The sequence below is a fragment of the Lissotriton helveticus genome, chromosome 1_1, assembly GCF_964261635.1.
Source record: "Lissotriton helveticus chromosome 1_1, aLisHel1.1, whole genome shotgun sequence".
Classification (NCBI taxonomy): Eukaryota; Metazoa; Chordata; class Amphibia; order Caudata; family Salamandridae; genus Lissotriton; species Lissotriton helveticus.
Window position 1 is genome coordinate 1683997635 of NC_136057.1, and position 15157 is coordinate 1684012791.

Sequence of the window (15157 nt, forward strand, 5' to 3'; positions counted from 1 at the left end):
GTTACAACGGTAATTATCATCGCCCTTTATTAGCGACACTGACGAAGATCATGGGCACTCTGAGGCATGGCAGCGATTCCTTTGTATTGTATTGTAATTGCATTTATATAGCGCTTACTACACCTGACGAGGCATCGAAGCGCTTTTTCGGCGGGTAGCACGCTACTCCGGGACCCACAGAGGATTAGTGTTGAATTAGTATAGTGAAACATGCAAGTACATTTTAAGTGGTGGATAGGTTAATCAGTTATTTGGATTTGGAATGATAGCAGAAGGATTGAATAGACACCAATTTAGTGAACGCACTTTCGTCTTTTCTCCAGAGTTGAACTATTATGGGAAAGTAGTTCGTTTTAAATCCATAATGAGTAAACAATGTTAAATAAATAAAAAGGTTATACACGTATCTGCTGATAGCAAATTATAGATAGTGAGTGAAAAATGTATACCTCAGTAATTTATTAAAGGCAAGTAAAGTAGGAACCAAGTCAGAACATTAAGTGCACTTTAACCAGCCTTACTTTCAAAATGGAAGCTATTGTCGCAGTTATATTTATTTCATTTTGCAAAAGCATTTCTTTATATACAGCCATCCAATGCTTGTTTAGTTGCTCTTGGAGGCCCGTTTGAGGCTAAATTCTGAAGGATACATTGGGGAGTAGGTGCCTCACACAAGCAGTGACTTTGTGACTGGGAGGAGATCACGGGGGAGAGGCAGGGAAAGTGAAAGCGCGCCATGCGCACCTCCTGAAAACGCAGCGAGCGTACAAGTGCACATCGCCTGTCCGGGCATGTGCACATCCCCTGTCCCCCTTCGGACGCAAAACCCACAACAATAGATCTCGCCAAGGCGAGCAGCGCATGCGCTGCATCGCTAGGCGAGACCTAAAAACAACTTGCACACATTCAAGACCAACACTAGATGGCAGGATGTGCACAGGATTTTAATGTCCAGCACTACATGCCAGGAACAGATGCTTACAGGGACAGGTTAAGTAACATTTTCCTTCTGGTGGATGCTCTATTTAACTGCAAATTTCTCACCGCTATCCCACCTCCACGCTCTTTATCTTATGAAAAGCACCCAAGTTTACTATTTAGCACACTGGCACCAATACTTGTTCAGTCTTTGCGTCTAATGGCACCAAAAGTGAAAAAGACAAGAAACTGACATCAGCGAGCAAGGGTGAAGCTAAATATGCGGCTGTGCTCAGTCACTTCCAGGGTGATATATAACCAGTCCAGAGATGCACAGTGCAATCTACTGATGTCTGGGGGCACTGCTATAAGACGTTTCCGGATCCAGTCTGGCACATGGAAAGTATTTTAAGGTGAGTAATGTGTGGTTAGTTACAAAATCCAATATAATTATTTTTTTAAAGAGTTCCGGCACACATACTCCTAAGTAAACAGTAAAATTTCAAGACGGGTTGCAGTTCCTCAGACTGGAAGGAGACCCTAGCAAAATAGTCTGGGGGTCTGATCTGAAGAATCCCGGGGAGGGTGGGATCTAAATTATTAGATCATAGGGCCCTCACACACCTGGGAGGGTGTCATGCTTCATCATACCGTGCTCCTTGCTGGGCTGGCGCTGCAATGCCCAACAAGCCCCTCAGTGGGGACTCTGTGGCAGAGATCTGTTGATCTTAAAGCCGTATTATGCATGTAAGTGAGGGGTGTTTGAGTGTAGGTTTGTGTACATGTGGTTGAACGAGTCTAGGGGACCCCCAAGAGAATTTTATGTGGTAGTTCCCTTGACACATTAAAAACCGGGGATATATCATGAGTGTCAACCTGCTGTGATAGCTTCAATAAGTGATAAGTGATGTCAACATGTTTCATGCCTAGATGCCAGGAGGGCCAGTGGCATTTCATCCCGACTGAGTGAGAACCTTTCCTTCTAGGGAATGAGGCCCAAACGGTAATGTAGGGCTTCCACTCAAGTAGGTTAATACTACACCTGCTGTGGTGCAGGAGGGGGATTTGCCGACTTGTAAGAAGGTAGGTCCACAGATAGTATACCATGAGATCCCCCTTTTCCCCCTGCATCAAGGCGTGGTCCTCTGACTCCACTAAGGAGCTTCACCCCTTCAACTGTTGGGTTGGATACCCTCCTGCACCACCCCATTACATTTTCTTGGGGGTCCCTTAGACTCTTTTAGCAACTTGTGCCCCACCCTACACTCACACCCCCTCATGTGCTTTCATCATATGTCTTTAAGATCAAAAGGTCTCCACCAAAGAGCCCTCACTGAGGGACCTGTCAGGCATTGCAGCACCGGCCCAACGAGGAGCGCCCTATGATGAAGCATGACACCCTACCGGGTGTTTGAGGTCACTTTGATCTGATCATTCAGATCCCTCCTTTCCCGGGATCCTTTGGACCAGACCTCCTGGCTATTTTGCTAGGGTGTCCTCCATTCTGAGGAACTGCCCCCGTCTGATAATTTATTAGGTACAATACCTTTCAGAAAGAATGTTAGTGCAGGTAATTAATTTGTTAATCTGGCATGGGGCTAAAAAGCCAAGTACTACATTGGTTTTCATCTTTCCTCCCATACAGATCTTCCATCTCTCTCACTGCCTGTAAAATATGGAGTGCCTCAAGACTCTATCCTCCCTCCCTTCCTTTTTAATCTGCACATGGAACTCGATCAATGGTTCTTTTCTGTAGGGGTTACTAAAGAAGTTATTGAAATACATATTTGTGCTAAGGAGAATTTTAGAACATGTTTTGTTTTCTTGATACTTCTTTTAATTCTGTGTTCTGGTTGTGATCATGTGCAGGGCCTAAACAATGCTGTGGCTTTGGACTTTGACTACAGGGAGCAGATGATTTATTGGACTGATGTCACCACTCAGGGCAGCATGATCCGCCGGATGAATATCAATGGCAGCAATGTGCAGGTAAGGAGGCATGGCTGTAGGGTAAAGTCATTTCCACCCCAGCTCCTGACGCATACGACTAATGTTTCTTACACCTCTTCTTTAGATTTGCAAAGAGTGTCTAGCTTTGGAGATTGATGTTTCAGTCACCTAATAAAATGTAGCATTTCAATAGTTTTCAGAGTACGGCCTGGAGGTTGGTAAAACATCTGGAGCGTTGTGCTAGGCAGCATAGATCTCTTCTTAGCTGGGTGTTTTCAGGGTTTATGTGCATTTTGTTTGAGCCATGCTCTCTAGAAGGACATTTACCATTTGATTACCACATATTGTGTCTGTTACTGCTGGAAGGGTTAGTGGTGTAGTGGCTGACATAAGTGTGGCTAAGCCTGAGGTTGCTTGGCTTTTTAAGTGCTTTGGTTGCCTAGTTCCTGTTTGCAGTTCTGATCACTTCCGGTCTGATCCTGTTGTTTTGTTGCTTCTTGATAGTGAGTCCACATTTACTTGTATCATGGCTGGTATGAAGCTGTATGTGCCTAATTTCTGAACTGATCATTGTATAGTTGCTTGTTTCTTAAACTATAGCAGCGTGGTGCCTTCTTATTGAAGTTTCTATTGTTTTTTCTTCCGTAGGTTCTGCACCGGACCGGCTTGAGTAACCCAGATGGACTGGCTGTTGATTGGGTTGGTGGGAACCTCTATTGGTGCGACAAAGGGCGGGACACCATTGAAGTATCTAAGCTCAACGGAGCTTACCGTTCAGTGCTTGTGAGCACTGGTCTAAGGGAGCCTCGAGCACTAGTGGTTGATGTGCAAAATGGGTAAGGCGTGTGAAGAATGTAAGTGAAAAGATATGCACTTGTAGCCAGACTGTTGTTGTCCACTTCAGTTACATTAAAAATAGTTGTGCAGGAAATGTCAGCAGCTTGATTTGGCCAGAAAATAAATGAGTAAGCAGCAACCACCGGACACAGCTCTAAATGCACATAACATCTCTGGTATGGGGTATTAGTCAATATTGCCTTGTGTAAAACATATGTTTGTGGCATGTGTGACTGTGGATAGACATGCTCTGCATACTCCTGACTCATAGTATTGAGCACTGATGTTTGCAAGTTGCTTTTCTTTGAATTTATTTCAAGTCACCAGTTCTGTTGTGCCTCCACCCTTTACTCACAATGCACCAGGTCAAAGACTCCATCTCAGACGCTTTTTTTGTTTTCCCATTGGGAAGTGCCTGCTCCAAGACCAAGATGTTTCTTTACTGTGTCCATCAGGGCCAGCTATTGGTATTTTGACCCTGGTCTTCAGTGCCAGCCGTCAGGACCTTCGCCTCCACTGACTACACATCTTGGCTGGATCATGACATGGAGGACTCTACTTCGAGCTGTGTAAAAACAGCTTCTTTCGAGTGATCGGGTCATATATGGAAATTTGGAAAATGACAGTGCAGAGTGAGGGATGTTTTTGGAGAGAACACCATTCCAATTGTACCCGGGTGCAATGTCAATTTTTCCCTTGATTGGACCAGCATAAGGTGTTCAACTTATGCTTGTCCCCCCGAGTGGCTTGCAAAGCGTTTCAATGCAAAAACAGAAGAAACAAAAAGAAGTCCTACATCAGCATGCATGCTATTGGGCACACCATAAAATACAAAAGTGGCAAGAGACACCAGATCTCTACGGTGCAGCAGGGGAAGAGTCAGTCCCATCAGGATTTCAACCTTCAGAAGGGGAGTAGAGCCCTGAGGTGCGGTCTTCCAATGCACCCTAGACGAGCTCAAGGAGGAGGAGCTCCCAGCACTTGATGACAAAGCAACACCTAAAGCCCCTGTTTCAGCTTCAGAGTCCATCCCACTGGGTTCGAGCTCGAAAGTGCCAACGGTTCCAGGCCAAGCACTACCCTTTAAGTCATGTATTGAGTCCTGAACATAACAACAAGAGGCAATGACCTTCGGATCGGACTCACACAACCGATGCCTCTTAACCCTGAGAGGCACCCTCGGCTCAGAGGACGCCCCCAGCCAGGAGTGTAAAGCAGCGCCATTTATCCATACCAGTGACCCCCTAGACCCTGAAAATCCCATCTTAAGGCTGAAATCCTTTTCAAAGATGATACCCACTCATGCCACGAAAAAACAACCCTCAACCCTGAGGTCAGACTCAAGCCAGGTCCCCATTGTGGTGTAGCTCCCTGAGGTGCCTATTGTCCATTAGAAGAAAATCTTTATCCATCCCACTACGAGGAAGATCCTTACCAACCAACCCCCCTCCTTGCAGGAGCAACCACCCACTCCCCAGATCCCCAAAAGAGGAGGCTAACTTTTGAATTGAAGTTCCCCCAGGAGCCACACACCTTCCCCTGTACCTAGAAAGGTTAGGGACAGGGCCACAAGTCCTGCTCCCTACTCCTATTTGCCCTACAACACCACTAGTGTGTCCAGGCACCACATAACTTTAGCAGTCTCTACTCTCCTCCTCATATTCAGGCTACATGGGCTTGGACTTAAGCAGCCCATATGACTCTAGGGAACTGTATTGTGATTGTGGTTCACCTGGGGAGAGAGATGACCCCTGGGAGTACTATACCCTTCTGGCGACACCACCATTTAATCCTGACTTAGATTGTTCTAGGTTATGTTTTTTTAGCATATGGCAAGAGAAAAGAAAGGGCCAAATGTTTACATCATACATTGTATTTATGAGAAAACTGTTATTTTTGATTAAACGTTTTTTTTAACATTTCTGATAGGGTAAATTCATTTTGTTTGGCCTATAAAAACTTAAAATTGATTGTAAATATTATGTGTAGTGGAAAAGGATTTTATAATATGTTGGGTTGCTATTTTGTACTGAAAATTGTTCTGACATTTATATAAATTTGTATGTCTCTATATGAAAGGGTAAACAAATAAAATATGAGCTAAACTGAAAAGATGTTAAGATCAGTTAAGTACTTTCGGAGTTAGAGATTTTTGATGTTTTTGAAAATAATGTCAGAATAACTGTTTTGAGGTATGAGCCTCGAACACTGTAATGTCATCCTATGAGAGAAACATTCACTACATAGAAATACTTTCAAACGGTTTACAGGGTTATTCTCCTGGACTTAGGGTGATTGGGGTCAAAGGTCCAAGAATCCACCAGCAGTTTGGTTTTACCTGCCCTAGTGAGTCCTGATGCAGTGGAGCTGCTCTCATTGGTAGCCTCGACCGCTACGCTGTAAAGTCAATGAAGAAGTACCGGCAAAAAGGACAGCTTCAAGAGGGGACATAAGAACCAGTCCAGCAGAACCCAAAGGGGGCTCCGCTCTTGAAGGTCTCTGAAGCACAAAGACACAGTCCGTTTACGTCGACCCGGGATGGAGGGCTCAGGTGCAAGGGTGTTATGTCTGGTGGGTTGCTTGAGTCAGAAGCTCTCACTTGGGTTCCGTGACCTGGAGAGGGAGAGAAAATAGGACTGCAGGCCTACTCTCCATGATGACCTTGAAGATCCTGACGTGCCTCATTGGTATGTTGGTGTTGGCGTTGCTGGTGTCCAAGCTGGACACACAACAAGCCTTGGTGCTTGTAAAGGCTCCGGTACCCCAGGTATTGGTGCAAGGAGGATCCAGGAAAGTTCAGCATCTCAAGTCTTGGTAAAGCGATGGGGCTGACCTCCTGGACTCTCGATGACCTCCTCTTGGTGCATTGCTTAATCAGTGGACCAAATGGTCATCAAAACGGTGAACTGGACAGATGCAGTCTGTGCTTGCAGATGCATGAAGATGGCTCCTCCACCTCAAGGGAGATGTTGCTTGATTGGCGAAGTAATGAACAGCCCTCCAAGGGTTTGGGGAGGCTGTTCAGCGACAGGATGAGTTGTTTCTTGCAATTGTTGGGAAGGCAGCAGTCAGGCAGGGGTTGGTGCCAATTTCGGTGCTGGTCCGCAGTTCTTGCATTGTTTCATCTTCTTTGTCCTCCTGTTCCCAGGTAGACTAATCTGATGTTCTGGTGTCAAGGGCTCACCTAAATACTGAATTTAGGGGTGTTAAGAGGAGTGTAAGGTAGTAGCCAATCGGCTACCTACCCCTGGGGTGCCTATTCCCCCTATATGACCACTTCCTCTGGTAAGTGGGAAAAACCTGACCCAGAGTTCCTAGTTTCACCAAAAACAAGATGGTGAACCCTTCATTGAGTGTCCATATCTGAAAGAGACTATTAGTTATGGATTCCTCACCTTAGAATTATCCCCAGGCGTCAGACTTGATCCAGAGAATTTTCCCTCAGCAGTACCCTTGCATGTCAGTAGGTGGCCTCGGTGGACTCCGCGTTGTTGTGATTGCCCAAATGACATTGTGGTATCTACTTAGACGCCTCCCCTGCATGCTGACGTCAGTTTTTTCTTTTTCCGCGCCAACCAGTGCAGATCCATAGAGAGCGGTACCTAGAGTCACACTTTGACTCTCACTTTTTGACTCTCTTTTTTTTAACTTTTTGTCAACATCTTTTCGGGTCGTCCGACTCCTGGTGCACAGGGATGTCATCTTGGCAGACCGGCTTCAAGCCTTGTGACCTCTGCCACAAGCTTATGTCTTGTGTGCCTCTGGTGTCTGGAGCGCGACCACGACCCAAAGTCGTGCTCTGACTTCCAGGTCATGGCCCGAAGTGTTTACAGGAAAGGTCCCGAAAGCTTCTGGTGGCCCGGCAGTCAGCTCTGCGCCGCTCAAGGTCCCGGTCGAGAGGGAGGTCGACGTACCAGTCGCGGAGCTGTCACCACCACTCTTTGTTGAAGTCTTCCTCTTATGGTAAGTCGAAACACAAAAAGAAGGCGAAGAAGCACCATCGCTCTTTGCATTCTCCCCATCCGTCGTGGGATGCGGAAGGTAGTCATCAGGCTCCGCCCATGGAGCCTGTTCGGTCGACTCTGAGCCTCCCTCCCTTTCCGGGAGCCAGAGCGACCCCTTGTGAGAAAGTGCCTTCTTTCTCCTTGGTTGCCCCCACATTTTGCTGAATTGCTGATGTGCTTTGACTGAATGTACCCTGGGCTCCTGCTAATCAGGTACCCAGGGCCTTTGTTCTTTCCCTAAAACTTCATTGAAGCCTAAACCCAATTGGCATCTCTGGCCACAGGTCAGCCCCTGGTCAATGTTACCACAGGGACCCAGAGCACTGTGACCAGAGAAGGCCTCTTTGGGCTGTAGCACTTATTTTGCCACCCTCGTAGTCCTGTACCTTCACACTCACACACTGCCTTTGCCCTGCAAGATGGTGGGGACTGAGAGTTGTCCTTCACCTCGCCACCCCCACCCGAGTGGTTGAGTTGGCCGAGGTGGGCATACCTCTCTTCCTTGCTTTTTTTTCCAGCCGGTTCTCCCGCCCGAAGTGGGGGTCAAAACCATTGGGGAACAGTTGCTGAGAGTTGCCTGTGTAAGCTCACAAAGGCGGCAAGCCTTTGAAGCTTCCCCTTCGTGAACCCTGCCCATCCTGGGGGAGGAGGCTTGGCACCTCTTCCCAGGAAGTGCATTGTTTCAGGCCCCAATGAGCAGCAGGCTCTCGACCCAGGGGTCCTGAAACATGTCTGGGGGTGGCAGCTGAAAGCAGCCACACAGCCTGGATACTATGGGTAGGTTAGTTTTCAAGGGGCATCTCTAAGATGCCCTCTGTGTGCATTTTTGATTAATCCCACACTGGCATTAATGTGCTGAGAGGTTTGATTCCAAACTTCTTCGTTTTCAATGTAGGCATTATGGTGATGTGGAGTTTGTAATGACAAACTCCCAGCACCATATACTCCTAATGGCAGCACTGCCCTTACAATGTCTAAGAATGGACTTAGACGCTGTACGGGTACATGGCTCATGGACCTGTACCCTCACCACTTGTATAGTGCACCCAGCTAGAGAGTTGACTGACCTATGCCAGGGCAGCGGGTTGTAGGCAGGGCACACAGATGTGTGCCATGTCGACTCTTCACTTTGTTTTGCACCAAGACACGCAGCCTGCAAAGGCAGTGTGTGAGTGTAGTGGTACAGGACCTCTAAGGGTGGCATAATAAGTCCTTAGAGGCCTTCTCTGGTCACAGTGCCCTGGGTACCTGTGTTACAATTTACCAGGGACTGACCTGTGGCCAGAGATGCCAATTGGGTTAGTTTTGGGGAAAGAACGCAGGCCCTGGGAACCTGATTGGCAGGGACCCAGGGCACACCAAGTAAAAGTGCATCAGTATTCTGGCAAAAAGTGGGGAGGGGGGTTACTGCAACAGAAACTCACTGTTCGAGGCATATGAGCTGCAGATTACACACTGTGCATAGATCGCCACCTAGTGTTGGGCCTTGATGTTTGGAGTTTGTTCTTGTCTTGAAAAGTTCTTTGGAAGTCACAAGATAGGTAACTCCTTGTTTGGACCACATTGCGCATGGGCATCGGCTCCATCCTCAGATAGTTTTTTTTCCGCCATCTGACTCGGATGTGTTTCCTGCGCTCCGGTTTGGAACTGAATTTCCTTCGGTGCGCAATCCTCACCCAGTTCGACGGAATTGTTGCCATCGCGGTCTCCATCGAAGCGACTCTTCACGACTTTGAAGTCTTCGATTTCGATCGTCGACGAAGGCCTTTGGGCCTACCTAGGCCTTACTCGCTAGCTCATGGAAAGGGCACCATTCAAGAAGTTTCCTCAATGTGGGTCGAAGTTTCCCCACACCAATCTACATGAGGTGTGCAACCTTTGCCTCTCCCTGGAGCACGTGGCCAAAGACTGTTACGCTTGTGCCTCCTTCCGCTCCAAGAAGACAATTCGGGACCGACGAGCTCGAAGAACCATGGCTTGCTCGTCATCTTCGATCCCGGACGACATCTTTGAAGAGGGCGTTGACGTGCCAGAACAGCAGCGGGCCGAAGAAAGTGCCAGCTCCTATGATGCCGAAGACTCTGACGTCGAGGACATCACTCCAGCTCAACGGGTCGTGAGACTGCTTCCCACGCCCCACCTTCAGACCCGGCAAAGAAGCTTACTAAGCCTTCAGGCGGCTCGGGCTCGAGCCTGCTTATTCCCGGTGTCGATCCCATACTGACAATGAAAAAGAAGCCATCTTCCTCATCCACGCCACTGCTTCAACACCCAAGCACTCTTCGTCGAAGACTGGCACCGGCTCATCGACGTCAAAACCGCACTCTGAGCCGAGTAAAAAACTGCCTAAGGGTCCCGACTCCCATGCTTCGGAGCCGGAAAAACCTCCGGAACCGAAAAAACACGTTCCGGTTCAGGACATTTCAAAAAGGTACAGTTCTAAGCAGAAAGACCCTAGACCCTAGACCAGCTACCAAGTGGGTGCCGAAAAAACCTCCGGAACCGAGAACTTCGACACCGAAAGATCTACCCTACTCAGAATAGCTTTTTACACCAGATCCTACTCAAAAGACTCTTGTAAAGGATCCTAAGACTGGCCAATTGACTCTTAGCTCCAAGAAGAGACCGCTAGAGGCGCCTGCACCTCCTCCTCCTCCAAAGAAGAGAGACATTGCAACCTCTCCTTTAAGGGTTCCTTCTCCACCACCTCCCCTTACTCTTCCACCTTCTCCTCCTCCAACTCCTCCACCACATCATTCTCCTACACCATCCCCTAATCCAGATGATGTAGATACAAACTCTGATGACACAGGTGGGGGTGCACATGACCCAATAGGGACCAATAATCCCCCTCAAATTTGCTATCATAAAGCTAAACATACGTTATCTGTTCCTCCTACAGCCAACTCTACAAGGAAAATGGGGGCTTCAATGGCATTTTTAAAGAACATTCCCTTAGATGACATCTGCAAAGCAGCTACATGGTCTACACCGAGCACATTCACAAAACACTATTGTGTAGATGCGCAAACTAAACAACAAGCTAATGTGGGCCAGGCTGTTCTCAAAACACTATTTCAAACTACTGCAACAGATAGGGGTGGTCGCCGCTAAGAGTGGGTACTGCTATACAATCTATGCACAGTGTGTAATATGCAGCTCATATGCCTCGAACGGAAAATGCTACGTTCGAGGCATATGGGCTGCAGATGGTACATTTATGAATAGATCGCCATCTGGTGTTGGGCTCGGATGATTGCACTTTGTTTTTCTTCTGGAGAAGTCTTTGTCGTCATAGGTGACTCCTCCTCTCGGTGTTAGTGCGCATGGGCATCGGCTCCATCCTTAGATTGTTTTTTTCCGCCATCGGGTTCGGATGAGGATCGAAGCGCTCCGGACCGACTTCAACAAAGAAGGTTATAACCGGCGCGTATTCCTTTCCAAATCGACGGTATCGTTATCGAACGCGACTTCACTCCATACCGACGCGATTCGAAGGACGACGACTACGAGAAACTCGACGTAGTCCAGCCCGGGGTCCATGGAAAGGACTCCATTCAAAAAATGTCCAACGTGTGGTGCTAAGTTCCCACACAAGGACCTACACGAAGTGTGCAACCTCTGCTTGTCCCCTGAACACGAATCCAGGGACTGTGAGGCCTGTGCAGCGTTCTCGTCAAAGTCGACGATTAGAAACCGTCGAGCCCGAAGACACGAGGTATCGAGAATGCAGTCACAAGCAATCCCGGAGCTGTTCGAGGACCAGCACCCAGAAGAGGAGGAAGAAGAGGCCGACGAGGCGGGGTCAGAAGCGGACGAGTCCGACGTCGAGGAAATCGACGTCCAACAAACCGTGAGTGACGACGTCCCTTTACCGAAAAACAGACCCCGCACGGTGTCGACCCCGCCCTCGAGCCCGGTCAGACAACCGAAAAAAGTTTCCAACGCCCCGCCTTCGAGCCCGGCAACGAAACAGAAACCGAAACACTCGGTCCCCCATCATAGTGGTTCCGGTTCCGATAAACCGACCACATCGACACCGAAGCACCAGGTCAAGGAAAGCTCGAAGTCGAAGCAGTCCATGTCGACACCGAAGCACGCTTCGGCGCCGAAAACACCCTCGACACCGGGGACATCTTCGATACCGAAGAAGTCGGATCCGAACAAAACTTCGGCACCGAAAATACAAATGGACATTTCAAAGAAAAAACACCTTTCGGAACCGAAAACTGCGGTACCGACACAGGAACACGGAACGGATCCTAAACAAAAGACTTTGTTTATTGACCCAAAGACTGGCAAGGTAGTCACAGAACTACCTAAAAAGAGGAAACATGAACATTTGGACGACAAGGCTCATCCAAAGAAGAGAACAATGGGGACGAATACAACTCCTCCCCCTTCTCCCAAACCTCACACACCATCTTCGCCTCTTCCTCACAATAGGCCAGATATTCCTCCCACACGTCCATCTACACCTACAACAGATGGAGAGAGTGACACAGGGGAGGGGGGACACCCTGGGGATGATGAGGACACAATCCCAGAGGAGGCAGACCCATGGGAGGAGTATAATGTGGGATCAGGTAATGATACCGACCTTGAGTCATATCCCTCAAAACCTTCACCTCCTGATGACAATACTGGGTTTGCACAACTCATTACTAGAGCAGCAACATTTCATAAGGTAGACCTACATACAGAACCTCTAGTACAGGACTTCTTATTAGAGACACTACCTACTGCACAAAAAACATCAGGAACACTACCAATGCTAAAAGGCCTTCTCAGTCATACATCAGAGATATTCAAAGACCCAGTGAGGGCTAGGGTATTGAACCCAAGAATTGATAAAAAATATAGGGCAGCTCCAAAAGACCCAATATACATTAAGGGACAAATTCCTCTAGACTCACTAGTGGTCACAAACGCTCGCAAGAGAGCAAACTCTTTATCTACAGGAGAAGCGCCACCTCCTGACAAAGAGTCTAAACTAATAGATGCCTCTGGCAAGAGAGTAGCATCTCAAGCGGCAAACAGTTGGTGCATAGCTAATACGCAAGCACTACTTGCAAGGTATGACAGAGCGCATTATGATGAGTTAGAAACACTCATCAAACATCTCCCTAAAGAACATCAAAAGAGAGCTGATCAACTTATACAAGAAGGGAAGTTAATTACTAACACTTCAATAAAGTGCGCCCTAGACGCGGCAGAAACTGCGGCAAGGTCGACAAATACAAGCATCATGTTAAGGAGACATGCATGGCTCAGAGTGTCAGGATTCAAACAAGAGGTACAAACCTCGTTACTTAACCAACCTTTTGATGGGAAAACACTTTTTGGCACAGGGACAGATGAGGCCCTAGAAAAAATGAAAAAGGATACAGAAACGGCTAAATCAATGGGAGCATTGCAACAGCCGACACAAAGAGGTTCCTTTCGTAGATCCACCTATAGAGGAGGATCCAAAAGTACAGGTACAAACCAACAGCAAACCTCTTTTACACCTACATCACCCAGAGGTAATTCTAGAGGTGGATACAGGGGTAACAACAACAAGGGTAGAGGTCGCGGAAACAACAACAACCGCAACTCTCCAACCCCAAAACAGTGACTTCATAGAGCTTCCCCCAGACCATATAACACCGGTAGGGGGACGCCTATCACAGTTCCTACCTGTCTGGGAAAACATCACATCAGACAAGTGGGTAAGACAAATTATCCAACATGGTTATTGCCTAGAACTCACAGCTACCCCACCAAACATCCCCCCCAAACAGCGTCCAATGAAACAAGATCACCTGACACTGTTAAAACAGGAAGTAATATCACTGCTAGAAAAGCATGCCATAGAGAAGGTTCCACAGCACCAACAGGGAACAGGAGTATACTCCCTATACTTCCTAATCCCCAAAAAGGACGGGTCTCTAAGGCCAATACTGGACCTAAGACCTCTCAACGCATACATAAATTCGGAACATTTCCACATGGTCACGCTCCAACAAGTACTTCCTTTACTGAAGAAAGGGGACTTTCTTTCTACACTGGATCTAAAAGACGCTTACTTTCATATCCCTATTCACAAAGCCCACAGGAAATACCTCAGGTTTGTGGTAGAAGGACAACATTATCAGTTCAAAGTCCTCCCATTTGGTGTCACGACGGCACCAAGGGTGTTCACAAAATGCCTGGCAGTGGTAGCAGCTCACCTAAGAAGACAACAAATTCATGTCTTCCCATACTTGGACGACTGGCTAATAAAAGCCAGGTCACAAGAGGAGTGTCTGCAACACACACAAAAGACAATTCAGCTACTACACCAGCTAGGGTTCACGGTGAACTACACAAAGTCACACCTACAACCAAACAAAGTTCAACAATATCTGGGGGCTACCATAGACACAGAAAAAGCCAAAGTGTACCCCAACCCAATCAGAGTCCAAACAATGCTTACAATCATTCAGAGATTTCAGCCACAACACTCACTAACAGCAAGAGTGTTCATGCAGCTATTAGGCATGATGTCATCCTGCATACTGCTAATACCATATGCAAAACTACAAATGCGTCCGCTACAAGAATGCTTAGCGACACAGTGGAATCAGGCTCAAGGACAGATTACGGATCTGGTGTTGGTAGACGACCGCACACACCGCTCTCTGAAGCGGTGGAACAGAACAAACATTACCAAGGGGCGGTCGTTCCTAGAGCCAATTCCACAGGTGACAATAACAGCAGACGCATCGCTCACCGGATGGGGAGCACATATGGACAAATACACAGTACAAGGAAGGTGGAGTGTGCAGGAAAGAACACTGCACATCAACTATCTAGAACTACTGGCAGTGTTTCTAGCATTGAAAGCCTTTCAGATACATGTTATCCACAAAGCAGTCCTGATCAGAACAGACAACATGACAGCAATGTATTATATTCAAAAACAGGGGGGGACGCACTCTCTCCAATTATCCAGACTAGCACAGGAAATTTGGAGATGGGCCATTCCTCAAAACATCTATCTGTTAGCCGAACACCTACCAGGAGTTCAAAACCAGATAGCAGACATCTTAAGCAGACAGTCGGAACAAATACACGAATGGGAACTGCACCAACAAATACTGCAGCCATTCTTCCAAAGATGGGGACAACCAGAGATAGACCTATTTGCCACTCATCAGAACGCAAAATGCCAAAGCTTCGCGTCCAGGTACCCACATCACCTGTCGCAGGGCAATGCGTTATGGATAAATTGGTCCAACAAATTTGCATACGCTTTTCCCCCTCTCCCACTAATCCCATTAGTGGTCAGGAAACTGCAACAACATTCAATGACCATGATACTAGTAGCACCCACGTGGGCAAGACAGCCGAGGTTCACCACGCTCCTGCAACTCTCACAAGTGCCACATCAAAAGCTACGAATCCTACCCATGCACCTTACACAG

General features: G+C 47.5%; 1 protein-coding gene across 1 annotated transcript in view; it reads left to right on the plus strand.

The window, feature by feature from the left end:
- LRP1 (LDL receptor related protein 1) overlaps nucleotides 1–15157 on the plus strand; it is a 1472234-nt gene that overhangs the window by 841629 nt on the left and 615448 nt on the right. The window contains 2 exon segments of the mRNA XM_078688974.1: nucleotides 2788–2907; nucleotides 3517–3704. Coding sequence (XP_078545100.1) covers nucleotides 2788–2907; nucleotides 3517–3704 — 308 coding nt within the window.